At 44.2% G+C, this 26,889-nt stretch overlaps 1 protein-coding gene across 22 annotated transcripts in view; it reads left to right on the forward strand.

Annotated features, from left to right (window-relative positions):
- LOC129695551 (receptor-type tyrosine-protein phosphatase delta-like) overlaps positions 1-26,889 on the forward strand; it is a 570,848-nt gene that overhangs the window by 236,322 nt on the left and 307,637 nt on the right. For all 22 annotated transcript variants that reach the window (XM_055632599.1, XM_055632618.1, XM_055632598.1 and 19 more), the window contains exon 3: positions 20,338-20,483. In XM_055632599.1, coding sequence (XP_055488574.1) covers positions 20,338-20,483 — 146 coding nt within the window. The remainder of the gene's footprint in view (positions 1-20,337; positions 20,484-26,889) is intronic.

The following is a 26,889-nucleotide window of genomic DNA, read 5'->3' on the forward strand; positions in this document are numbered from 1 at the left end:
TGGAGTTCTGCATGAACGAGGAAGGGATGAACATATATTTTAAATGTAATTGGAAGATGTAAGTGTGGCTGTCTGTGGTGGAAGGGGGGAGTCGATAATGATTACTTGTTATTGGTGCTCCCTTGACATGAGTCTTTATTGCATTTTGACCACTGAAAGCATTTCCCATATTCTGCATTGAGAATCTGAAACTGTTGCAACAATGCCTATCATCAGTCTTGTGTTCTTGCATTAGCTACAGTGGACAAACAGGCAACAGATTTGCTCTGTCCTTTCAATCTCATATTGTAGATGCTTTATCAGGTATTTATTTGAAAATCAGCATTATAATGGCATGAAGTTCATTTTGGTCATGTTTCTTGTCTTCTTGTGGTATATTTGTCACTACCGAACCCTAGAGTGAACAGGAAATGTTCTTCTATTCACTGGCGAACACCCTGCCGGCCACCCAGACAAATCTACCACGTGAAATCTCTTATGGGCCTGTCCCAGTTGCCGATTGTCTAGGCAACTGCCGGCGACTGTCATAGTTGTAACAGGTCGACGAAAAAAGGACGACAACCTATGTCATCCTGGCGACAACCTACGACAGTATCTACGTCAGGAGAAGTCAAGCTACCCTCATTGGCATCAAACCCACTATCGGCAAAAAATGTTCAACATGTGGAAAATTTGGCAGTGACCAGAGAGACGCTACGACCTTTTGCAAGACCACTCCCGACCACCGGCGAACATGTGGCGACAAACTAGTTGCCTGTAGTTGCCTAAAAATCGCCTAAGTGGGACAGGCCCATTAGGGTTGAAGCTGAGCAATGAGTCCATTGTTAATCCCAAGCGTGTCTGTGAATTCACAATTGGTTTTGTTAATAGAATTTAACAGCAATATTTATTTTGTGTTCAGAAGCTTTAGCTGCCATATTCATTCACTGATTTCCATTGCCTTAGGATCTTGATGTATTTTAATATTTTTCCTAATCCTTGTAATGCCAAAATATATTCTTATTTCAGTAGACAATCCATTTAAAATTACCATACTGATGCCTGCAGCACTGAGAATAAAAGCAATAAATACAGCCATCCTTGCATTAAAATAATATACATTACCTCGGCAGAGAAAGAAATCTTTGCACGAAAAGGCAGTCGTTTTTATTACATCTCTTTGTAAAAATAGATTTGTTTGAACAAGGTTTGGAAGATCTCCCAGCATCCCAGTGGATTGTATTAGATTTCTGGTCTTTACGGTATTTCTATGTTAAATGGAAAGATATTGTATTAGGAAGTTATGTTGTTCAATATATCTTGAGATATCCATCATCACCTTTCTAGATTCTAGGCTATTTCATTGCCATGAAAATAAATGGTACTTTATCTAAATTGGGGTAAAGCCACTTGGGAAATTTCTCCTTAAAGTGTTTCTTTACGTTTTGCTTTATTTGCCTGGAAAAGTATTTAAATTGATCAGCATTCAGTAACGTTTTCGCAGATCGTTTTAGCAATAGATCTGATTTGACACTGAAAAAACATCATCTGTGCTTAATTTGCATACTTAATTTGTAAAACCCCTTTAATTGATTGATCGGTGAGGTTAGATGAAGCAGTTCACAAAATGAAAAGTGAGATTCATAGACACATTGAAAATAGTAGGTGCCTTCGAGCCAGCACTGCCATTCAATATCATCATGTCTGATCATCCAAAATCAGTATTCCGTTCCTGCTTTTCCCCTTGATTCCTTTAGCACTAAGAGCTAAATCTAAATTTCTTGAAAACATCCAGTGAATTGGCCTCCACAGCCTTCTGTGGCAGAGAATTCCACAGATTCACAACTCTGGGTGAAAAGGTTTTTCCTCCTCTCAGTCCTAAATGGCCTACCCCTTATTCTTAAACTGTGACCCCTGGTTCTGGACTCCCCCAACATCGGGAGAAATATTCCTGCATCTAGCCTGTCCAATCCATTAAGAATTTTATATGTTTCTATAAGACCCCTCTCATCCTTCTAAATTCCAGTGAATCCAAGCCACTCGACCCATTCTTTCATCATATGTCAGTCCCGCCATCCCAGGAATTAACCTGGTGAACCTACGCTGCACTCGATCAATAGCAACAATGTCCTTCCTTGCTCCTAAACTCAAATCCTCTCACAATGGCCAACATGCCATTAGCTTTCTTGACTGCCTGCTGCACATGCATGATTACTTTCAGTGACTGATGTACAAGGGAACCCAGGTCTCATTGCACCAATTCAAACATTAAATTCTTCTTGTTCTTATGCAGATGCGATAGGTACAAAACTCCAGTATCAGAGCATCGTTACTTTATGATATTTTCCTTGATTTCTTACTTTTGTTGGGCTGAGCTATAACAATGGTCTCAAGGGATTGATTTGCTGTATCTCTGCATTTATATTTACCATATTTGCATGTAAGAATATAACTGGCAGAATTGCACATTAAAGGTTTATTAGTCAACACCGCAGTCTCCCAATACGAAGATCAACCTGCCTGCTATCTTATAACATCTACTACTTTGTTGCATCAAATATCGGCACAAGAAAATAAATGAACGCTTAGAAATTCAGTTCACGTTAATGGCATGAAACACTTTGTAGAAACAAATATCCATTCTGCTCCACTGCCAGAATTCGCTTCGCATTGAACCAAGCATTGGAACCAATAAATCTTGCAGACTGCATTTATAGATGATGAATTTTTTGGCATTTAAGTTTGTGGTGATGAAGGGCACATTTGACCTATCAGCTCATTCTAGCACAACTGTTCTATTTTGAAACACAGTTTAACAATTTCTGTTAGTATCCATCAATGGTCCAATGGTACTTTATTTATGTACTTTATTAATGTACAATGGACAATATAATGTACCTAGCTACAGTGAAATTCCTATTTTGCATACAGTTCAGTAAACACTATACTTTACTTATGTATACTTACTATACACAGGCACAATCATACTTAAGTACGAGAGGGTAAGAATAGTAGATTACATTGTGACAGAACACAAGATTCGCCACGTTTCCAGTGCCATTTTGTGTGATAATGGTTTGTTATTTATAATGTAGACTCTTAACTTTGCCATAAAGGCCTGCTGTCATGGCATCGGCACCTGACATTATTGTTAGGTTTCTCCACCGTTGTTCCACTACTGTGCCGTTGCAGACCGCGTCTGATCCGCGAGCCCGTCCACTTTGATCTAATTGAACCCTAGGATGCTTCAGTGGCCCACTCCATTGAAGCCTCGATCTGGCCTCATCGACCGATAAACACACCGGTCCTCGCCTCGTATGACCACTGTGTCCCTGACACCTCCTGCAGCCGACCTCACAACACCCAGAGTGTTTCAGAAGGGATGAGAGCTGAGGCCCCAGCCTGCTTACCCGACATCATTGTTTTCCTGCGTCTCCTGCCGCCATCTTGAATCATTTTCCTCTCCTCAGGCATTTTCCCAATATTTTAATTCTCATTTATGAGAAGATGGTGGTTTCCATAAGTAGTGTAAATGTGCCACAGTTGACAATTGAACTGTTGCCTATGATGGTTGTAAAATTGCCAACTCATTTTTTTGCCAGAAGCGCAATATATTGCGACAGAAATTGCAATTGTACACATTGACAGAGATGAAGTGATGCTTCAGGTCAGTGAGGATTTTGTGGACCAGAGAAAGATTTTCTCCCTGTCTGGACTGATGCGACATTGTTGCTTGGTGAGTGAGGAGAGTGTGGTGCATTCAATGCATTGCAGTGCTGGTGAAGTAGATGTTAGGAGATTGAATCTCACTGCCAAGGTCTCCCAGTTCTGCAAAGGAAAATGGGTACCCTGGTTTTATCCAAGTTCCACCTGTTCTTTCTCTGGAGTGGATTCTAGCACGGGTTTGTGACACAATACTTCTATCCTTTAAACTTTCTTCACAGTAACTGATGCTGGCCACTCAAATGTTCCTGTGTTAATCATCAGACAGAGTGTGGTCCTGATCTCCCATCTGTCTCATTGGAGACTGTAAAGGAGTCAAGTCTGACACACTGTAACCTTTACTTAGTCTTTTATTAAAGCACATGTCACACACGTCCCAGCACTGACTGCATCTAGTCTTCAGGCGTACTGGAACCAAGAGGGAGGAACAAGGGGAGGATATCACAGTTATACTGATATGGCTGGGTGTGGTTAGTGGTATTGAGGTAGCTACATTATAGGTTGCATGCATAAACCATCTACAGAGACCTTTGAACTTTGCAGGGTTTCGACCCAAAACGTTGCCTATTTCCTTCGCTCCATAGATGCTGCTGCACCCGCTGACTTTCTCCAGCACTTTTGTCTACCTTCGATATTTCAGCATCTGCAGTTCCTTCTTAAACATGTAGATCGCTCACGGCAGCGCTCCCGCTCCTCGAGTCGCCATGCTTCACGCACACAGCCCCACACCTCTCTCTCTCCCCGGGGACACGTGGTGAACAATACAGGGAGGGCCGGGCCGGGGGTTGGAGCAACGTTTACAAACATCGGCCTCAGCTCACACCTGTCCGCCCAGACCCCAGCATCCGCTCTCGCTGCCGGCCCTAACCATCCCTTCTCTCCTTCCCTTCTTCCCTCCCTCCCTTCTCTCCTTCCATCCCTCCTTCCTCTCTCTTTTCCCTTCTCTCATTTGCTCCATCCCTTCTTTCTCTCCTCTCCTTCCTCATTTCTCTACTCCCTTCCTCCCTTCTCTCTCCCTCCCTCCCTTCTCTCCCTCCCTTCTCTCCTTCTCTCCCTCCCTCCCTCCCTTCTCTCTCTCCCTCCCTTATCTCCTTCACTCTCTCTCACACACACACACACACACACACACACACACACACGTTTCTCACCAATTGATTTTCCAGGATCTATTTAATTAAATTACTTTTTTTTCATTTCACAGTCACTAAAACAAGTGGTATTGTAACTATGTACTTTTCAGAGGTGATAAACACATTTTGTTTGTTACTTGTAGGCTTACATGTATGCAATTTTATATTATAATGTGGCTTAGATCTGTTTGGTCCATTAAGTCGCATGCACTTTTTAAGCACACATTTTGATTACTTTCTATTCTACCATGGAGAAGTCTATAATAGACTTTAATTATATTTCTATGAATCTACAGGCCTTGGCTGGGAACCTGGGGCTCACCAAAATTGTTCCCAATTGGGCCCCGCACCTCCTAAGGCCGGCCCTGGTACGGGCAGCTTGAACTTGAGTAATTGTGTACCTTTGCTCCTGTGCACATTCTCCAGTGATCTTCAATGTAGTCTCACAGCGTTGTGTTACTTGCCTACTTGTACCTGTGTGTGAAAATCCAGCCTGACCCTGTATTTATTTTCCCAGCGTGGTTCCTTAAATGATGTGTTCAGCAGCAAAGATGAATGTGGTATTTTTAACATTCTTAAACAGTCCATCAGAAGTTTGAGAAGTTGGCAGATGTTGGTTGTTTGTTTGTTTTCTGAAAGAGCTGATGGAACCTTAAACAGATGTGGGTGCATTTGTAGTTGTCTTCAGAGTAAGCTGTTGCTAAACGCAGGAATTTGCAGCGAAAGCAAAACTTTATTTTTAGCTTTTTCCACAATAAAGATGTCTCTGCATGTCATTGTACGGATTATGTGGAGAAGAACACTGTGAACCACAACACTGTAAATGGTGGCATTCATATTAACATTCACACACCGTAAAGGAAACCAATTATAGTAATATTCTGGCACTTCAAAGACCACATTAGATTGCTGAAGCCAACAGTGTTTAGTTTTAGTTTAGTTTAGAGATACAGTGCGGAAAAGGGACTTTCGGCCTACCAAGTCTGCACCGACCACCGACCAGCACATTAACAACATTAGGGACAATTTCTACATACACAAAGCCAATTAACCTACAAACCTGTACGTCTTTGCAATGTGGGAGGGAATCGAAGATCTCGGAGAAAACCCACGTAGGTCGCGGAGAGAACGTGCAAACTCCGTACCGCCAGCAACCGTATTCGGGATCGAACCAGCGTCATTGGCGCTGCAAGCGCTGTAAGGCAGCAACTCTACCGTTGTGCCACCGTGCCGCCCGTATTTGCTCCAGCATTTCAGTGTTAGTAATGTTCACAGCAAGTGACCTGGAACTTGAAGGACATATAATTAAATACAATTGTACAGCCATACAGACTTAGATATTATTTACTAATGTGGATCACTGTGGAACAAAAATTCCAATTAGGTTTTATTCTCAGCTTCCCCCAACCACTCATGTACACTTGTAGTACGCAATGTTTCCAGATTGTTTGCATCTGTTGAGCTTCAGACCTGTGCATTCTGCATTAGTTTAGGCCACTTGAATTAGTTGATCATTCACAGTTAATAGTTTTCCTAATGGCTATTAATAATTATCTAATTACTTGTGATGTCCAGGCTTATAGTTAAAGGTACTGGTTTGATTTTCTCTGGTGTAGATTTATTATTATCACATGTACTGAGGTACAATGATAAGCTTTGTTTTGCATTTTATCCATACAGATTAGATATACCACATGTAGATACAAACACTTCAAAGTCAAGACCAGAGCTCACCCAGATGCACTGGAAAAAAGCAGGGATCTTTGTTCAGGATGTACCATCATCAGTTTTACAGAGTCATTGAGTCTTTCAGTACCAAAACAGGCCCTTTGGCCCACTAGGTCTATGCTGGACGTTGTACTTGATTGGACTGATCATATTAAAGCCATTAATCTAAAATGAACACTCCAGGTATTGAAAGCCTCATTTTGCAATTAAATAATTGGTAATGGAATAACGGTGTAATGGTTAAAATCACCAAAGGCATGCGCTCCATCTAAAGATGCAAGTTCATGTCCTACTTCGTACCGTAGCAGTTGTGGGATTTAAATTCAGTTAAAAATCTGGAGTTTTAAATAAATAGAATGTAGAAACATTATTCCAAGCAGAAAGTTTGGTAGAAAGTCTGAAAGTAACAATGGGGTTAGATTGTACTTTGGGTGCTGGGCAGTTGATGCACAACTCTGAGAGTGTTGTTTCAGAAAGAACTGCAGATGCTGTAAAAATCGAAGGTAGACAAAAATGCTGGAGAAACTCAGCGGGTGAGGCAACAACTATGGAGCGAAGGAATAGGCGACGTTTCGGGTCGAGACCCTTCTTCAGACTGATGTGGGGGGGGGGAGGGGGAGAAAGGAAGGAAGAGGTGGAGACAGGAGGCTATGGGAGAGCTTGGAAGGGGAGGGGAAGGGGGGAGAAAGCAAGGACTACCTGAAATTGGAGGTCAATGTTCATACTGCTGGGGTGTAAACTACCCAAGCGAAATATGAGATACTGCTCCTCCAATTTGTGGTGGGATTCACTCTGGCCATGTAGGAGGCCCAGAAAAGAAAGGTCGGATTTGGATTGGGGGAGTTGAAGTGCTGAGCCACCACGAGATCAGATTGGTTAATGCAAACTGAGCGGAGTTGTTGGGCGAAGCGATCATCAAGCCTGCGCTTTGTCTCACCGATGTAGAGCAGTTGACACCTGGAACAGCGGATGCAATAGATGGGGTTGGAGGAGGTGCAGGTGAACCTCTGGCTCCCCTGGATAGACTGCTTGGGTCCTTGAATGGAGTCGAGGGTGGAGGTAAAGCGACTAGTGTAGCATTTCCTGCGGTTGCAAGGGAAAGTACCAGGGGAGGGGATGGTTTGGGTTGGAAGGGATGAATTGACCAGGGAGTTATGAAGGGAACGGTCTCTGCGAAAAGCCGAAAGGGGAGGTGATGGGAGGATGTGGCCAGTGGTGGGATCCCATTGGAGGTGACAAAAATGTTGGAGGATTATCTGTTGTATGTGACGGCTGATAGGGTGGAAGGTGAGGACAAGGGGGACTCTGCCCTTGTTACGAGTGGGGGAGTAGGGAGTGAGAGCAGAGCTACGGGATATAGAGGAGACCCTGGTGTGAGCCTCATTTATAGTCGAAGAGGGGAACCCCCATTTCCTGAAAAATGAGGACATCTCATCTGAGAGTGTTGTTGTCACATTTCCAACACTAGAATCCTTAACTGGTTCCCTTCATGTTAACCCTAATGCCTCAATGTTCACAGCTTCCACTGCCGAAGGATCATGTGTGCAGTGTGCACCACGTATTCAACCTCTCACTTCTGAGGTTCCCACCTGCTTTAAAAGGGCATCAATTATAACGGTGCCCAAGAAGAGTAAGGTGACGTGCCTCAATGACTATCGACTAGTGGCACGAACGTCTGTGGTGATGAAGTGCTTGGAGAGGTTGATCATGGCGCAAATCAAAAACCTGGACCCTCTGCAGTTCGCTTACCGCCACAACAGATCAACGGTGGATGCAATCTCGCTGGCTCTCCACTCCGCTCTGGACCACTTGGACAACAAAAACTCATATGTCAGGCTGTTATTCATTGATTACAGCTCTGCATTTAATACAATCATCCCCTCCAAGCTGTTTACCAAACTCGCAGAACTGGGCCTCTGCGCATCCCTCTGCAATTGGATCCTCGACTTTCTCATTCACAGACCATAGTCAGTTCGTATTTGTAGAAATATCCTTAGCCCCCTGCTGTACTCGCTCTATACTCATGACTGCGTAGCCGGTCATAGTGCGAACTCCATCATTAAGTTCGCTGACGATACCACTGTTGTGGGACGTATCACTGATGGGGACGAGTCAGAGTACAGAAGAGAGATCGACTGACTGACCAAATGGTGCCAGCACAATAACCTGGCCCTCAACACCAGCAAAACCAAGAAACTGAGTGTGGACTGTGGAAGGGGGAGGATGGGGACCCAAAGTCCCATTTATATCAATGGGTCGATGGTGGAAAGGGTCAAAAGCTTCAAATTCCTGGGCGTGCATATCTCTGAAGATCTTTCCTGGTCCGAGTACTCTGATGCAATCATAAATAAAGCACATCAGCGCCTCCACTTCCTGAGAAGATTACAGAGAGTCGGTATGTCAAGGAGGACTCTCTCTAACTTCTACAGGTGCACAGTAGAGAGCATGCTGACTGGTTGCATTGTGGCTTGGTTCGGAAACTTGAGCCCCTTGGAGCGGAAAAGACTACAAAAAGTAGTAAACACTGCCCAGTCCATCATTGGCTCTGACCTCCCTTCCATCGAGGGGATCTATCACAGTCGCTGCCTCAAAAAGGCTGGTAGTATCATCAAGGACCCACACCATCCGGGCCATGCACTCATCTCCCTACTACCTTCAGGTAGAAGGTACAGGAGCCTGACGACTGCAACGACCAGGTTCAGGAACAGCTACTTCCACACAGCCATCAGTCTATTAAACTCGGCTCAGACAAAACTCTGAACATTAATAGCCAATAATCTGTTTATTGCCTTTATCAAGTTAATTATTCATGTGTGTATATATTTATGCAATGATATATGGACACACTGATTTGTTCAGCATTCGTGCCTACTATGTTCCGGTGTGCTAAAGCAAAGCAAGAATTTCATTGTCCTATCAGGGGCACATGACAATAAAACTCTTGAACTCTTGTATAAAATGCAGAGCAGTTACTCATTTTGTCCTTTTCCAACAGTACCTCACAAATCCATAAATGTTCCCCATGCAGAGAGTCCCGGAGAGCAGGTGGATGGAGTATCATCACCTGGACATTCCTCTCCAATGGTACACATCCTGACTGTCATTCCACCGTTATCACTTTGTCTACTTCCTGGAACTCCCTCCTGCCTTCACCAGATGGACCACATTATTTTTAAAAGGTGGCTCACAACCCCCTTCCCAAGGGCATTGGGGAAGTGGAAATAAATGCTGGTCTTTCTAGCCAAGCCCAAATACTCAAAACATTTATACATTTTAAAAAGCACAGGCTTTGTTTTTGGTTGCTCGCCACAAACCACTGATTGTTTATGTTGAGTGCACTCGTATAGCTTTCAGAACCAACCATTGCTGAATCTGCCCTTGCAAACTATGAGCAGGATAGTGAACCTGTACCAACAGCATGAAATACAGCGTGAAAACGGCCCTTCGGCCAACAAGTTCACACCGACAGTCGATCACCCGTTCATTCTAGTTCTATGTTATCCCACTTTTTCATCTACTTCCTACACACTAGGGGAAATTCACAGAGGCCAATTAACCTACAGTTAATGAGGGTGCAGAGGAGGTTTTTCCAAAATGCTGCCTGGTTTGGAGGATTTAAGCCTCAGAGAGGTGTTGGATAGACCGGGATTATTTTCCCTGGAATGTCGGAGGTCGAGGGGAGACATGATAAAATTATGGGAGGCATAGATAGGGTAGACAGTCAAAAACATTTTTCTCATGAAGTAAATCAACAACACCAGAGGGCATAGCTCTTAGGTAAGAGGAGAAATGTTTAATGGAGATGTGCATTGCAAGTTTTTTATTCAGAGAATGGTGGGGGCCTGGAATACATTGCCAGGTGTCGTGATGGAGGCAGATATGATAGTGGCATGTAAAAGCCTTTTAAATAGGCATGTGGAAGTGCAAGGAATATGGATCATGTACAGGCAGGTGCGATTGGGAAAATTGGGCATCATGTTTGACACAAGCATTCAGGGCCGAAGGGCCCGTTTCTATGCTGTATGTACAAACCAGCACGTCTTTGGGATGTGGGAGGGCACTGGAATACCCAGCGGAAACCCACTCGGTCACAGGAAGAACAAGCATAATCCACACAGACACCACTCAAGGTCAGGATCGAAACCACATCTCTGGTGCTGAGGCAGCAGCTCTACCAGCTGCACCAGTGTGCCGCTGCCCTAGTTGATAGAACCCAGTGACATCTGTAGTGATGATCCCTCACATCCAGGACTTGCATTGAATTTGGACTAATATGGTCACAGCTTTTAACATTTGCCTGCTTTAAGGGTCATCAGAAACATGGTTTCTGACTCTTCAAACGTTTCCAGGAATGATCCTAAAGTACAAAACTGTCAGTATATCTTGGCAAGTTTGAAGAAATGTGCAAGAAGACTGCTCTTCTTTTAATTTTGCCATACGTCAATGATTTCTGATGCTGAAACTAGATCAATGTTTAATTTGGGATTCATGTCATCTGAAAGGCAGAGTACACATTCTTCTCAAACACGTTCTCAGTTTACTATTTTCTTGTCAGTTTTTCAAAGTCAGCATTCTCTGCAGTCAGTCTAAATTCATTGTTTTTTCCCAATGATAACTTTCTATCTGTGCAGAATTTTCACACTTTGATGGCTTTATCTTTTATTTGACTCATTTACCAATCAGATGTGAGTGCTGCCAACTCTCACTAAATGGAGGAAATGTTATTAAAATGAGTGACATTTTACCAGTGTTTTTATTGCAAAACAGTCATTCTGGAAACATTTTCCAAGATAAACTGCAGTGTATTCAGCATGATACCATGTTTTTTTTTTAAATCAGTTATGGTTTTCTTGAATAGGAAGAGCCTGAATTATTTTCTTCCCATTAGCATTTGAATGAATGGAGCAATAATGGGTGTTCTGTGTACATGTCAGATACTTAAATAAATGCACCATCATAGCTTTGGCATCTAGTGTATTCCCAAAGTAATGTAACTTCTGGTACCCTTTTGTGTTCGACCCCTGCCACTTTGTCTCAACTCATAAAGTTTACAGTAAATCCAACGTTGCTTTCTCACTTATTTCCCGGAGTTATATTTGATCAAACGTGCCAGATCATTAACACAAATGTATCACATGCATTTCTCAAAGTGACAAGCATCAAGAATTTGCTGTTCTAAGTGGAAATGTCTGAAAGTGATATGCGGGCTCAATTTAACACAAATGTCCATGTGTTAATTAAGTTGAAAGGTTGAGCTGTTTTCCTGTCTTATATCACATCGGAAATGATTGGCGGGTTCACTAAAATGGCATCCATATTTGGTTCAAATGTGGAATATTTTCAAATACCTGTTTTGGTCAGCTTCTGACAACAGAGGTATAGACTGGAGTATGGTTGCATTTGTGGCTGTATATCTAATGTACCAGATGTGTAAGAAAGAACTGCAGATGCTGGTTTCAATCGAAGGAGAACACAAAATGCTGGAGTAACTCAGCGGGTGAGGCAGCATCTCTGGAGAGAAGGAATGGATGACGTTTCGGGTCGAGGCCCTTCTTCAGACCTGTTTCAGAGGAGGGGGTGGGTCAAAGATAGAATGTGGTCAGAGACAGTTAGTCTAGTGGGAGAACTGGGAAGGGGAAATGGGTGGCGAGAGAAAGCAAGTGCTATATGAAGTTAGACAGGTCAATGTTCACACCGCTGGGGTGTAAACTACGCAAGCGAAATATGAGGTGCTGTTCCTCCAATTTGCAGTTCTCCCACTAGCCTTAAGGGCTGTCCTACTTGGCGATTTTTTTCGGTGACAGCGGGCGTCATATCAGTGTCCCCAAACGATTTTGAACATTTCAAAATCCAGCGGCGACAAAAAAAATGTTGCAACACTTGAAAAAACACCACGCGTCATACGTCATCACGCCGCAACATTTTCGGTGACCTGATATGTCAGCCAATGATGCCGGCAGTCGCCGAAAAAATTGCCAAGTGGAACAGGCCCTTTACTGTCTCCGATTACATTCTATCTTTGTCCTGCCCCCTCCCCTGACATCAGTCTGAAGAAGGGTCTCGACCCGAAATGCCGCCCATTCCTTCTCTCCAGATATGCTGCCTCACCCGCTGAGTTACTCCAGCATTTTGTGTCTACCTATCTCCTGTACCATGTTTTTCTGGCATTCTCCAGGACAGTGGACGATCTACTTGGTCAGGAATGAAAATTGAACAAGAGACAGCCTTTGCTTGCAGAAAGAAAGGATGGTGTCCTCTTGCAATGGAAAGTGATGCCATGTTTTTCTCTCTCCCAACAAAATCTCTACTTCAGAGGGCGGTGGAGGCGGTTCTCTGGATACTTTCAAGAGAGAGCTAGATATGGCTCTTAAAGATAGCGGAGCCAAATGATTTGGGAAGAAGGCAGGAACGGGGTATTGATTGGGGATGATCAGCCATGATCACATTGAATGGTGATGCTGGCTCGAAGGGCCGAATGGCCTATTCCTGCACCTATTGTCTATAGCCCAAAATCGCATTCTGACACATTGCAACTTGCAACGATTTTCATTTTGTGATTTTGTCATTGCACCATTGATTACAGGTCGTCCCCAATTTACAGACACAGGCACAGCCCGTAGATACAAGTGCACGTTGGGTAGACTGATGGGATGGAGTTGCCGGCTGCTGCAGGCATCTTCTGCCCTGTGGGAACTCGGTTTGGTTGCATTTCGGTTGCATTTCCAACTTACGATGTTTGCATTTAAATGTTAATTATCCCATGTCTGTTTCCATCAGTCTGAAGAAAGGTCCTAACTCAAAATGTCATCTGTCCATTTCTCTCAGCAGATGCTGCCTGACCCTCTGAGTGCCTCCAGCAGTGTGTTTTTTGCTCAGGCTCTGGCATCGGCAGACTCATGTCTCCGTAGATATGGAAGACTATGGCCCAAGTGCTGGAAGTTGGGATTAATATGAATGGGTGGCCGGTGGACAGTGTAGACATGTTGGGCCAAATGGGCTGTTTCTGTGCTGCATGATCCCATGACGAGAAGACTAAAGGGAACAAGAATAACTTGCACGTTAAGGAACAATGTGAAGGAGTGGCATTAAAAAACAGATTTGTGCGCAAAATTACACAATCATCTTTGCAATGCCATTTTATTTCAGTGCTACCCAGATGGATTTCTGGCCTTAATTCAAATAGTCCATGGTGTCATTTGATGAGATCATATTTATTATTTGGCCTACTGTAGTTCTATGAATGAAATCAATTGCACATACCAGAGGTATAAGATTTAACTCCACGTCATCTGCTGATCCCGAGAGTTTTCTAAGGAGAAATTCATGCAATGTAGAGGACAGTAGGAGGCCACTCTATCTATTGTGCTTGTGCTACCTCTTTATCAAGTTCACCAAGTTCTGAAAATTACAATTGCACAGTACAGATTCTACAGATATGTATGGAACATATCCAGATTAGTTGCATCGTGGCCTAGTACGGCAATTTCAACAGCAGTTCACAGGAAATTGGTTGCTAAATTCTTAGATGTGGGTCTAAGCAACCGGGAGATATCCTGTTGAGAATGCCCAGTTTTTTACAGAGAGGGTGGTGAATGCCTGGAACCCACTGCCTGGGTTGGTGTTTGAACGTTGGTGGCATTTAAAAGACTTTTGGATAGGCACATGAATATGCAAAGAATGGAGGGATGTGGGATCTCTCTAACATCTTTAGCACAGACATTGTGGGTTGAAGGGGCTGTTCTTGTGCTGTACTTTTCTATGTTCGATATATTCTAAGCAGCGTGGCACTGTGGGAGGGAGCCTGAATGGCACGGATGGATTTCTGTACCTTTTCAGATCTTTTTACATCTATGTCTAGGAGCTGGCTAACCACCTGCCATTAGTTGATGTAACAATAAATCATTTACTCAATGTTTACTTCATGTCCTATGTCCTATTTCATTGATGGTCTCTGCTCTCATCTCGTGGAGCAGAGCGTGTCATTGAAATAGAACATAGAGTAGTACAGCACAGGAACAGGCCCTTCAGCCCACAATGTCAGTCCCGAACATGCCAAAATTCCAGAACTCATGACTGGTACAATTGGTTGAAGCAGGTACTCTCACAACATTTAAGATGCATGGTTGCACAGAGGTAGAGTTGCTGCCATACAGCACTTCCAATGCCAGAGACGTGGGTTCGATCCTTACTATCGGTGCTGTCTGAATTCAGTTTGTATATTCTCCCCGTGACCTGTGTGGCTTTTCTCCTAGATCTTTGGTTTCCTCCCACACTCCAAAGACGTACAAGTGTGTAGGTAGATTGGCTTGGTAAATGTAAAAATTGTCCCCAGTGTGTGTAGGATTGTGTTAATAGCGGGGATCGCTGGTCGGTGCGGACCCGGTGGGCTGAAAGGCCTGTTTCCGCGCTGCGTCTCCAAACTAAACTAAACTAAACCAAGCACCTGGACAAGCACCAAGACAGAGAACAATATGAATCAAATGTGGGTAAATAGGAGTAGAATAAGTAAGTACAATGGCCGCATAGATACGGTGGGCCAAAGGAGCTGTTTCCTTTGCTCTACATCACACTCACCTCCCTAAGGCACGAGTAATTGCATTTGCAGAGAATAATGTGGAAATAATAACGCAGTTTCACTGGCTTACTCTTGTTCTAATGTTTGCAAAGCCAATTTACAGATTCTGTGACCAGAGAGGGTCAGTTCAGGGTGGAATTTGGAAGCCATGTTAAGCAGCCCTCAAGGGATTAATAATCAGCACTACCTCTTGAGGCACTTGAAGCCAGTTCTTTAAATGAATGTCAGTGCTTCTGGAAGAACAGTGCCACCTATTTATCTCAGTGTATAGGATCTGTTGTTGAGTGGATCAGAGGGATCAGTTTTCTGCTTTAATTGAAATTATCGAAAGGAAATGCTTCTTGATAAAGGTGATTCTTATCTAAAGCACGGCTTCCGCTGGGTTGTTGAGGAATCGTCAGTAAGTAGAAACCATTTATGGGATAGGACTGGAAACTAAAAATGCTGTGGTAGAAGGAAATCATTTTAAATCAGCCTGAAAATATCAGTATTGGCCAAATGAGGTACATCAGGTTGTCTTTCTTGAGTATTGAACTGTGAATAGTTGATCAATTCACCCGCTTGAGGGGCTGTGCATGCCTTGAGTGTGGGGGTAAAGTGCACACTGTTTGCTTTGTGCCTTATTTTGTGAACCAGTATCTGCAGTTCCTTGTGTCTACAATGAAGATCAGGAGCTTTCATTTGAATGGCAGGCACCATTATAGTGTTGCTGTTACAGAGAAAGGGTAGCTGAAAAAACACAAGTGCAAGGTCTGCAATTAAAGTTTTATCCCTTCTGTTGTGGTTCAAGGAACCTAATATGCAACCAGACATATAATCAGTGGATATATTTAAGGCAGAGATAAGGGGCTGTCCCACTGCGGCGACCTAATTCGCGAGTTTAGGAGAGTTTGAAAAAATGTCATGTTGAAGACCTCCTTCCACCTCCTTCGACTATGTTGAAGACTCCCTTCGACTAGCTTCGGGAAAAATGGACTCCGAATAGTAGAGGATGAAGACGATCTCCTTCGACCTCCCTTCGACTATGTTGAAGACTATCTATGATTACCTTTGACTACCCTCAATTACCTACGAATAACACGGCAACCTACTAAGACCTACTTCGACTAAACAACGAGTAAAAAAAGTATCGATTTTTTCCATGGTGACCTTTTTTTACTCGTGGGCATTTTTCAACATGTTGAGCATGAAGGAGAGTTACAAAGACCTCCTAGGACCTCGTGTCGACCCGGCTGCAAGTATGTCGAGGGCAAATCGCCAGAACTCGCGGATTAGGTCGCCACAGTGGGACAGCCCCTTTAGATAGATTCTTGATTAGTACGGGAGGTTATGGGGAGAAGGCAGGAGAATGGGGTTATGAGGGGGAGATAGATCAGCCATGATTGAATGGTGGAGTAGACTTGATAGGCCAAATGGCCTAATTCTGCTCCTATCATTTATGATCTTATAATCTTATGATATGTAACCAAATTCTTCCACGATTTATGGCACAGTTAATCTGACTCATCAATTTCAGGGCATGCAATGTGTCTTACAACTGAATTTCTGGACCGATGTGTGTTCTACAATTCCCCACCCAGCTATTGATCAATGAAAAGATTGAAAATGAGAATGACGACCTGTTACGTGTTGCTTTGTAACCGATCACAATGGGATAGTTCATGGGCATTTGCATTACCGCACATTGACAGGAGTCAGTGAGCAATGAACTGTTCCAGTCGCTCCCTGATTTGTCAGTCAAGGTTATAGATAGCTGCCAGCAGTCCATCGACACTTGCATGCTAATATTTCAGCGTGAGCTATTTACAGCTGCAATCCAGCCTCTGAAGTTCAGGGCTGGGTCAAAGATGTAGGAGTACATTTGGAGTTATTTTAATCAAAAATAAAGCAGTCAATGAAGAAAGTAAAGAGCTTGCATGAGAGTGATTAGACTGCAAGGTGAGAGGGACAAGCTCCAGTGATGCAAAATAAGACTTGCATCTCCTGCGACAGCCCTGACCAGCTGTACCTATGTCGATCTAAGTTGGTCAGGTACCAGTGATAGTTAACACAAGGCTGGGAATAGTGAGAAAAGGATATAACTTTCCTTTGAGTGCCATATTGGGGCAGTTTTGGGTAAAGAAACCTCCTACATCTACTAAGAATATCTAAATAACGTGGCAGTGTGCTCATGGGTCAGTCTTATTGGATGTTTGGTTACCCAAAACTGCCCCAACATAGCACTCAAAATAATCTTCTATTGAGACTACCCCCAGCTTAAGAGCAGACCATTTAGTTGCCTGATAACAGTGAGGAAGAAACTGTTCCTGAATCCACTTATACCCGCTTTAAAAACTTGCTTATTTTCCATCTGACAGGAGAGGAAAGAAGAGGAGATTACCAAGATGAAAATGGTTCTTGATTATTTTGGGTGTTTTCCAAAGGCATCGTGCAGTGTAGATGGGTCGATGGGGCGGGTGAGAGGGTGGTGTTGGGGGAGAGGCTGGTTTGTGGTGATGGACTAATGAGAATCCACAATTCTCTATGATTATTTGTGGTCTTGGGCAGAGCTGCTGCCAAACTAAACTGTGATGCATTCCGATAGGATGCCTTCTAGGATATATCTGTAGAAGTTGATAAGAGTCGCTAACTGCCAGACTAAAATACATTTCTTTGTTTGCGCTTTTTGCTAAGTGATCAGTTTTATTTTCTTCCCATACCGATAATACTTGAACTGCTATGTCCTCACCCTGTTGATTTTATATTTTTTAATAGCTTTGGCACATGTACATCGGAGTGTAACACTTTTAGCACGGCAAGAGCACTTTTGTGGAAGCATTATCACCGCTGTTGTGCTTTTAGCACCAAATGAGGGAATTCCTCCATATTGACAAACACATTCTTGGTCTAAATGCACAGTTGACTAACTTTATCAAACCACTGTCACTGTCACAAACCACTGTGGGTTGTTGGTATTATATTCTTAAGCAAAACCCATGTGCAGGTTCTCAGCTTGCCCTTACTAATTCAATATCCACTGTTTTAAAAAACACAAGGTTAACACCGCTTATTACTGCAACGTCTCATGGATACAACATGAACGGTGTAATTCATTTGAACACCTTTGCATCACACAGAAACGCATTTGTTCAGTGTGGATTATAATGACCAGTCTTCAGTTGAATTTGATACAAATTAATCTAATCACCAAAAACTCTCCACCACTGGATGAAAAGGTGGAACCGCCGTTGACAATGCCAGGAGTTGGAAGGTTAACATCTGAGACAAATTATAAAATTGTTTGATAAAAGTTGAAACAACTTTTAGTCCATTAGCAGTCTACATACACACTTCCACATATTCTCAATCATAAAGCATCAACACTCTACTCTTAGTTGTTATGAAAAAAAAATCACTCATCCTCCACCACTGTTTTGAACTGTAAGCTGTCAGATTTTACTTAACCTTGTTTAGAGACATTTGTTTATTTCCATATACCTCTGTGCTACCTCAAATTAATTCTGTCTTTTCGTTGGTACTTTTGTCATTTCATATGCACAGGAAGGTCTATTGGACATGCTTGATCTCAAGAACATCAAAAAATAGGAGCGACTTGGCCCCCCTTAGCTTGCCCAATCTTTTAATATGACCATGACTGATCCCCTTCTCGTTTACATCTCCTCATTTACCAATCCTCTCCAGGAAGGTTCCTACACACTTCAGTTTTAAATAACCATTCCCTCATTTTATAACTACATGCCCTAATTTACAATTCTCTTACAACATCTCAACATCTAACCTGTTACACACCCCAAGAATCCTCTATGTTTCAATAAGATTACTTCTCATTCTTTTTAACCCCATTTAACCATTTGTTCACTTATTTGATTGAGTATTGGGCATTACTGCAGAGCTGAGATCTTTCAGAGCTGGTGCTGGACTCGAATAGAGAGCAGGTCAGAACATTGCAGGACCTTAATGACTGACTTTCTATGCATTCAAATCAATGGATGAAGACAAATTGGCACTCTTAACCAGGATTGTCCCTCGGCAGGGAGCAGATAGGCAGACATTCCTAAAAGAAGGTGAAATGTCCCCAATCCATGTTCTCCAGTGATGCCCCCTGACCTGCTGAGTTACTCCAGCATTTCTAAAATCGTTGCACAATTTTGACTCCAGTTAAGAAAATTGCAGGCAATCTTCCCTGTTTGATCTAATGGCATGCAGTGGAAGACATTTTCACTTCTGCATGGTACCAGTTCGCAGATTTGGTCACTTTGTGATCATGTTGCTGATTCCAATGTGGAACCATTACATTAATTCATGGTCAGATGTGCTGCACAGACTATTGTATTCCGCGTTGGACCATGTCAGACATTATTTTCCAATTTTTCTTTCATGTTCGTCTACATTGGAGGAAAGTATTAACTATGCAAAAAATAATCTTCCAGCTGAGGATGCAGTTGGCTGCACAATTTGCCAATTTAAGTCTTTGGTTGCACTTTGCAGTTTTATTTTTGCACTAGTATTATAGTTATAGATTTATTGAATATTGAAAATATATTAGCTGTGTGTATAGTGTTTATGGACCTGCTAGGCTCCTGTAAGTAAGAAATTCATTGTTCTATTGTCGGTACATATGACAAGTAAACACTCTCGACTCTTTATTCCTGACTTGATTATCATTCGCTTAAGATTGAAACACTATAAGTATTAATATATAATAGTTCTTTTTGGTCTGGAGTTACCCATAGTTTAGCATCTTAGTCCACCTTTCCTGGGCCTTTCAGTGAAAGCATTCACATACAGACTAGAACAATTGAAGATCTCTGGTATGAATATCCAAAATCCAAATGCCATGAAATAAGGGACTTCAATTAATATCAACAAATCCAATAAATAATTATAATAACTAACTGATGTAGGAACTTTTAAAACATTGGAATAACATTTTTAAAATGCTAAGTCATCATTAATCTAGAATCTGAATGTATTTATGGTCCGAATATTGTTGGGCCCCATGGAATTCACACTGGAGATGTCTTCTGCAAATACCTTTGCTATCATGGACATGAACTTGAAATAGTGCAGTTTTTAAAAGTTCCCACAAATCTAGCAGACTGGTGATATCATAGTTCAATTTGTTTAATGAAATGTAGTAATACATGGCAACTGAGACTGATGTTATCAAGGAATCTGATTTATTGCTTTCTTTTTTTATAGCACCACCAAAGTTTACAAGAACTCCCATTGACCAGACGGGAGCCTCTGGAGGGGTTGCGTCATTTATCTGCCAAACCTCAGGAGACCCAAGGCCGAAAATTGTATGGTCCAAAAAAGGAAAGAAAGTCAGCTCTCAGAGATTTGAGGTATTGTGTCATTGGTTTACCATTAGGAAAGAACTGTAAAACCCTCATTCTTGCTTTGTTCTTCCACTGGAGTTCAGTCTGTAAGATGTTAACAATGTTAAAATGTTGACAGCTGGAGTATCTAGTATCATGTGGCAATCAAACAGTTCACTAAGTAATATTTTTAATTGTTAATTGCAGTTAGAGCTAGAAAAACATAGACAATAGGTGCAGGACGAGGCCATTCGGCTGAATTCAGAAATCTTGTGACTTTGGAAGTGGATTTTTCCGAGCTCAATGATGTTGTACGTTCATTATTATTTGCCCCCATTTGCTGCACCCCTCTGAGTTTACATCTTTGTTTGATCATTGCACTGTAGAGCATTATGTTTATATTCGTTGTGTCCAGGTACATTTTCAAACCTGCCTTTTTAAAATAAAATATGGTTCCTGGGTGGCCAGTCATTACAAATTCCCAATTCAGAACCATGTGCATCTCACTATACTTTGCTGCCATAGTTTTCTCCAATTTACAATCAAATCTGTGGCATTCTGTGTGCTCTTTGTAACGCCTCTGTCAGATAGATAGATCAGATAGACAGATAGATCCTTTATTGTCATTCAGACCTTTCGGTCTGAACAAAATTATGTTGCCTGCAGTCATACACAGAACCAATAATAACAAAACATACAATAAACACAAATTAGACATCCACCACAGTGAGTTCACCAAGCACATCCTCACTGTAATGGAGGCAAAGTCTTAGTCTCTGTCTCTTCCCTCCTTGTTCTCCCTGCGCTGAGGCGATCGATCCAGGCCGAAGATGCCGTTCTCCAGTCCAGCGGACCTCCGTGGTGATGTCGCCGCCGCCAAAAGCCGGAACGCCGTCTCCGCTGCGAGACGGCCCGCCACAGCATCAGCTCCGGGCCGCCGCCCCAGCTCCAGGCCGCCGCCCCAGCTCCGGGTCCCGCAGTCTCTGCTCCAGGTCCCGCAGTCTCTGCTCCGGGCTGCAGTCTCTGCTCCAGGTCCCGCAGTCTCCGCTCCGGGCCGCCGCCCCAGCTCCGGGTCCCGCAGTCTCCGCTCCGGGCCGCAGTCTCTGCTCCAGGTCCGGCAGTCTCAGCTCCAGGCCGCCGCCTCAGCTCCAGGTCCCGCAGTCTCTGCTCCGGGCCGCAGTCTCTGCTCCAGGTCCGGCAGTCTCAGCTCCAAGCCTCACTGCATCAGCTCCAGGCCGCTGCCGAAAGCCAGAACGCCGCTCCAGCAAGTCGGGCCACCGCTGCCTTAGCCCCGAAGACGGCCAGCCTCTTGTTGGTGAGTCCTGGCTAGCTCTGCCTCCGGAGTCTTGGGGTCGGTCGCAGGTTGGAGGCCGCCAGCTCCGCCATTAGGCCTCAGCACAGACGGAGGCAGAGAAGGGGGATACGACACGAAAAAGTCGCATTCCCCCAAAGGAAGAGACAGAGAACATGTTTCACCCCCTCTAACACAACCCAATAAACTAAAACTTAACCAAAACAAGACAAAAAAAAACAACAGAAAAAAGTGAAGACAGACGGACTGCAGGCGAGCCGCAGCTGTTAACAGCGCCGCAACTTCCAATCACTGTGTCAGCTCTTGTTTTCCTTTCTTTGTACTTCTATGGATAAGTGGATTTATCCTTCTTTGTTTATCTTTGTCCTCAGGTTCTTTGCACATTTATTCGCACTATAGCCTGTTAGAAACATAGAAAATAGTGCAGGAGGAGGCCATTCGGCCCTTCGAGCCAGCACCGCCATTTTTTTATGATCATGGCTGATCGTCCCCAATCAATAACCCGTGCCTGCCTTCTCCCCATATCCCTTGATTCCACTGGCCCCTAGAGCTCTATCTAACTCTCTCTTAAATCCATCCAGTGATTTGGCCTCCACTGCCCTCTGTGGCAGGGAATTCCACAAATTCACAACTTTCTGGGTGAAAAAGTTTTTTCTCACCTCAGTCTTAAATGGCCTCCCCTTTATTCTAAGACTGTGGCCCATGGATCTGGACTCGCCCAACATTGGGAACATTTTTCCTGTATCTAGATTGTCCTGTCCTTTTATATTTGTATATGTTTCTATAAGATTCCCCCTCATCCTTCTAAACTCCAGTGAATACAAGCCTAGTCTTTTCAATCTTTCCTGATATGACAGTCCCGCCATCCCAGGGATCAATCTCATGAACCCATGCTGCACCGCCTCAATCACAAGGATGTCCTTCCTCAAATTAGGAGACCAAAACTGTACATAATACTCCAGATGTGGTCTTACCTGAGCCCTATACAACTGCAGAAGAACCACTTTACTCCTATACTGAAATCCTCTTGTTATGAAGGCCAACATTCCATTAGCTTTCTTCAATGCCTGCTGTACCTGCACGCCAACTTTCAGAGACTGGTGTACAAGAACACCAAGGTCACGCTGCACCTCCCCCTTACCTAACCTAACGCCATGGAGATAATAATCTGCCCCCTTGTTTTTGCCACCAAAGTGGATAACCTCACATTTATCTATATTATACTGCATCTGCCACGCATCTGCCCACTCAACCTGTCCAGGTCACCCTGCAACCTCCTAACTTCCTCTTCACAGTTCACACTGCCACCCAGATTTGTGTCATCTGCAAACTTGCTAGTGTTGCTCCTAATTCCCTCTTCCAAATCATTAATATATATGTTAACAGTTGCGGTCCCAACACCGAGCCTTGTGGCACTCCACTAGCCACTGCCTGCCATTCTGAAAAGGACCCATTCACTCTTACTCTTTGCTTCCTGTCTACCAACCAATTTACTATCCATGTCAACACCCTACCCCAATACCATGTGCTCTAATTTTAGTCACCAGTCTCCCGTGCGGGACCTTATCAAAGGCTTTCTGAAAGACTAGATACACTACATCCACTGGCTCCCCTTCATCCATTTTACTTGATTTCCCTTTCATAAATCCATGTTGAATTTATGAAAGGGAATTTATGAAAGTCTCAAGATGGCGCGCCCCTGTCCAGTCGACGTCATGCCAGCTCCGCGGAAACTGTGCGTATTTTTAACGCATGCTCTTTTTTAACTTATTTCTATGTACCAACTTCCTAGCACTAACAAAGTATGACAGGGAACTCTCTTAAAACTAAACTCTAGCGTAAACTGAGACTTTTTAAATGCTGTACTCACCAATCCAGCATGGCCAGCGGAGATCAACAGTGAGCACCGCGGCAACAACAATGGGAGCGCGGCTCCAAGGAAAACCCGTATAAAACATTGGGGTAAGCGGGGGGGGGATTCAGAATAGGCTGAGAGCCCAAACCTTTTGTCCTCCTCTGCCCAGCATTCTTCTGGCGAACGTCCTGTCCCTGGAAAACAAACTGGATGACCGCAGGGCGAGGGTCAGATTCCAGCGGGACATAAGGGTCTGCAACATCCTCTGCCTGACCGAAACATGGCTGACATCACTGGTGCTGGATCAGGTAATCTGCCCAACCAAGTACCTTCACTGTCCACCGTGCTGACAGAACAGAAGCATCTGGGAAATCCAAGGGTGGAGGAGTCTGCTTCATGACCAATAACAACTGGTGCAACCCTGGAAATATCAAGATGCTTTCCCGTTCCAGCTCGCCAGACCTGGAGCACCTGATGATCTCATACCACGCATTCTACCTTCCCCGGGAGTTCGGCTCAGTGATCGTCACAGCCGTCTACATTCCACCACATGCGGACACCGACGTGGCACTATCGGCCCTACACGATATGCTATGTCAACATCAAAACAAGAACCCGGATGCGGCTTTGGTGGTGGCTGGAGATTTTAATAAATCAAATCTCAAGAAGGTCATGCCGAACTTCTACCAACACATCACGTGTGCCACCAAGGGGGAAATAACCTTGGACCACTGCTATATGCCGTTCCGGAAGGGTTACAAGGCCGTTTCTCTCCCTCCCTTAGGAAAATCATTTTCCTGCTGCTGGAGCATAAACAGAGGATAGTTCGGGAAGCGGCAGTGATGAGGGACGTAAAGCGGTGGTCCGACCAATCAGAGGTAATGCTGCAAGATGCACTGACAGATGTTGACTGGAATATGTTCCAAGCAAGTTTGAGTGATGTCAGTGAGTTCGCGGAAGCGGTCACGGACTTCATCGCAACAATAGCCGATAACATCGTCCCCACGGTAAAGGTTAGCACCTTTCTGAATCAAAAACCCTGGGTGGACAGGTCCGTTCGTGTTGCCTTGAATGCTCGCACCGCTGCCTACAACTTCTGGAAATATGGACGTCTACAAGGTAGAGTCCTACCGACTGCGAAGGGCGGTGAAGGACGCAAAAAGGAGGTACAGGAACAAGATGGAGTCGCAGATGGAGTAGCAGGACACCAGACGCCTGTGACAGGGGCAACGGACTGTAAACAACTATCGGAGTGCCCCCCACCCCCCCTCAACCGGAAGTGCCGGCACCTCCCTAGCTGATGACCTGAACTCTTTCTACGCTCGTTTCTAGACGGGCAACATCATCCCAGGCTTGCCTGCTAACAACAACACTGCCAGTGTGCAGGAGGGAGGTCCATCGTTGGGGATGTGCACACATTCTCGTTGTCCGAGCACGACGTGAAGGCGGCTCTGACATGTGTGAACACGAGGAAAGCTGTAGGCCCAGATGGCATCCCGGGGCGAGTACTTAAGTCTTGTGCTACGTAGCTAGCTTCGGTGCTCACTACAATATTCAACCTCCCCCTGGCCAAGTCTGTGGTCCCTGCCTGCTTCAAAAGATCAATCATTGTACCCGTACCAAAAAATGCCTCCCAGCTTGTCTGAATGGCCCTAACCTTGGTAGTCATGAAATGCTTTGAGAGGCTGGTCAAGAAACACATCTGCGTCTTCCTCCCTCGCAACATGGACCCGCTACAATTTGCGTACCGTCCGAACAGATCCACGGACGATGCGGTCTCCCAGGTTCTGCACTCCACTCTCTCTCATCTTGACAGCTAGAAGGGGGGCTATGTGAGGATGCTGTTCATAGACTTCATTTCAGCCTTCAACATGATAGTCCACACCAGACTTGCTGAGAAGCTGCTGGAATTGGGGCTCAACACCCCCTGTGTGCCTGGGTCCTGGACTTTCTCACCGCCAGGCCCCAGGTAGTCAAGATGGGAGGAAATACATCGAAGACCCTCACCCTGAGCACAGGATCCCCCCAGGGTTGCATCCTCAGCCCCCTATTGTACTCCCTGTACACACATGACTGTGTGGCTAGGTTCAGCTCCAACTCTATAATTAAGTTTGCTGATGTCACTGTGGTGGTGGGCCTGATCTCCGATAACAATGAGAAGGCCTACCAGGAGGAGTTGGCTGATCTGGCACTCTGGTGTCAGGAGAACAGCCTCCTCTTGAATGTTAAAAAAACTAAGGAGCTGATCGTGGACTTTAGGAGGGCACAACATCCGAGGACGTACACTCCATTGAAGATAAATGGGGATACTGTGGATAGGGTGAGCTGCTTTAAATACCTGGGAGTCCACATCTCTGAGGATCTGACATGGACATCACACGCTGCCAGACTGGTGAGTAAGGCAAGGCAGCGCCTTTACCACCTCATGCAATTGAAGAAATTCAGACTGTCTCTGAGGATCCTCCAGTGCTTCTACTCAGCGGCTGTGGAAAGCATCTTGTCTGGAAACATCACAATTTAATTTGGGAACTGCTCTGCCCAGGACAAGAAGGCTCTGCAGAGAGTAGTGCGTTCGACCGAACGCACTATGGGAACTACACTCGCCCCCCCTGCAGGAACTATACATCAGAAGGTGCAAATCCAGAGCCAACAAGATCATGGGGGTCCCCTTCCACCCCAGCAACAGACTGTTCCAGCTGCTACAGTCAGGCAAACGCCTCCGCTGCCATGCTGTGAAAACAGAGAGGATGAGAAGGAGTTTCTTCCCAGAGGCCATTAGGACTGTAAACTCCCATCTCACCAGGGACTAACTTACTGTACCAATTTACTGTTTTGTGGTATCTTTTTAAATTGCTCTTGGACGTTAGTTGTTCATAAACCCCTTGGGGGTCATATTTATTCCAATTTATAGCAGTCTGCCTGAGTAATTATTTCCACAGAATCAAGCACCGTTAAAGGACTCTTGTAGACTCAATTGAGGAACTGCCTGGTTGTGGGAGGCTGCATGTGAGCTTAGCAGATATCCCCACACCATCTTCACTGAGTTTTGATTTGATGATGGATGTAAAGAGATCTTGTGAAGTAATTCATCAGGTTAATCTCAATAATTACAATTAGGAAAAGAGCACCTCAGCTTGCAGCAAAACCAACTGCTCCTTTCCCCAAGTTCTGCCCTCATTATAATCTCCGCTTTTCAAGGAGCTATGTTTCCTGATGCCTCTGTTTGTGGAGATTGGCCTGAGTGCCAGAATACGGTGCAGGAAGGA

The sequence above is a fragment of the Leucoraja erinacea genome, chromosome 3, assembly GCF_028641065.1.
Source record: "Leucoraja erinacea ecotype New England chromosome 3, Leri_hhj_1, whole genome shotgun sequence".
Lineage (NCBI taxonomy): Eukaryota > Metazoa > Chordata > Chondrichthyes > Rajiformes > Rajidae > Leucoraja > Leucoraja erinaceus.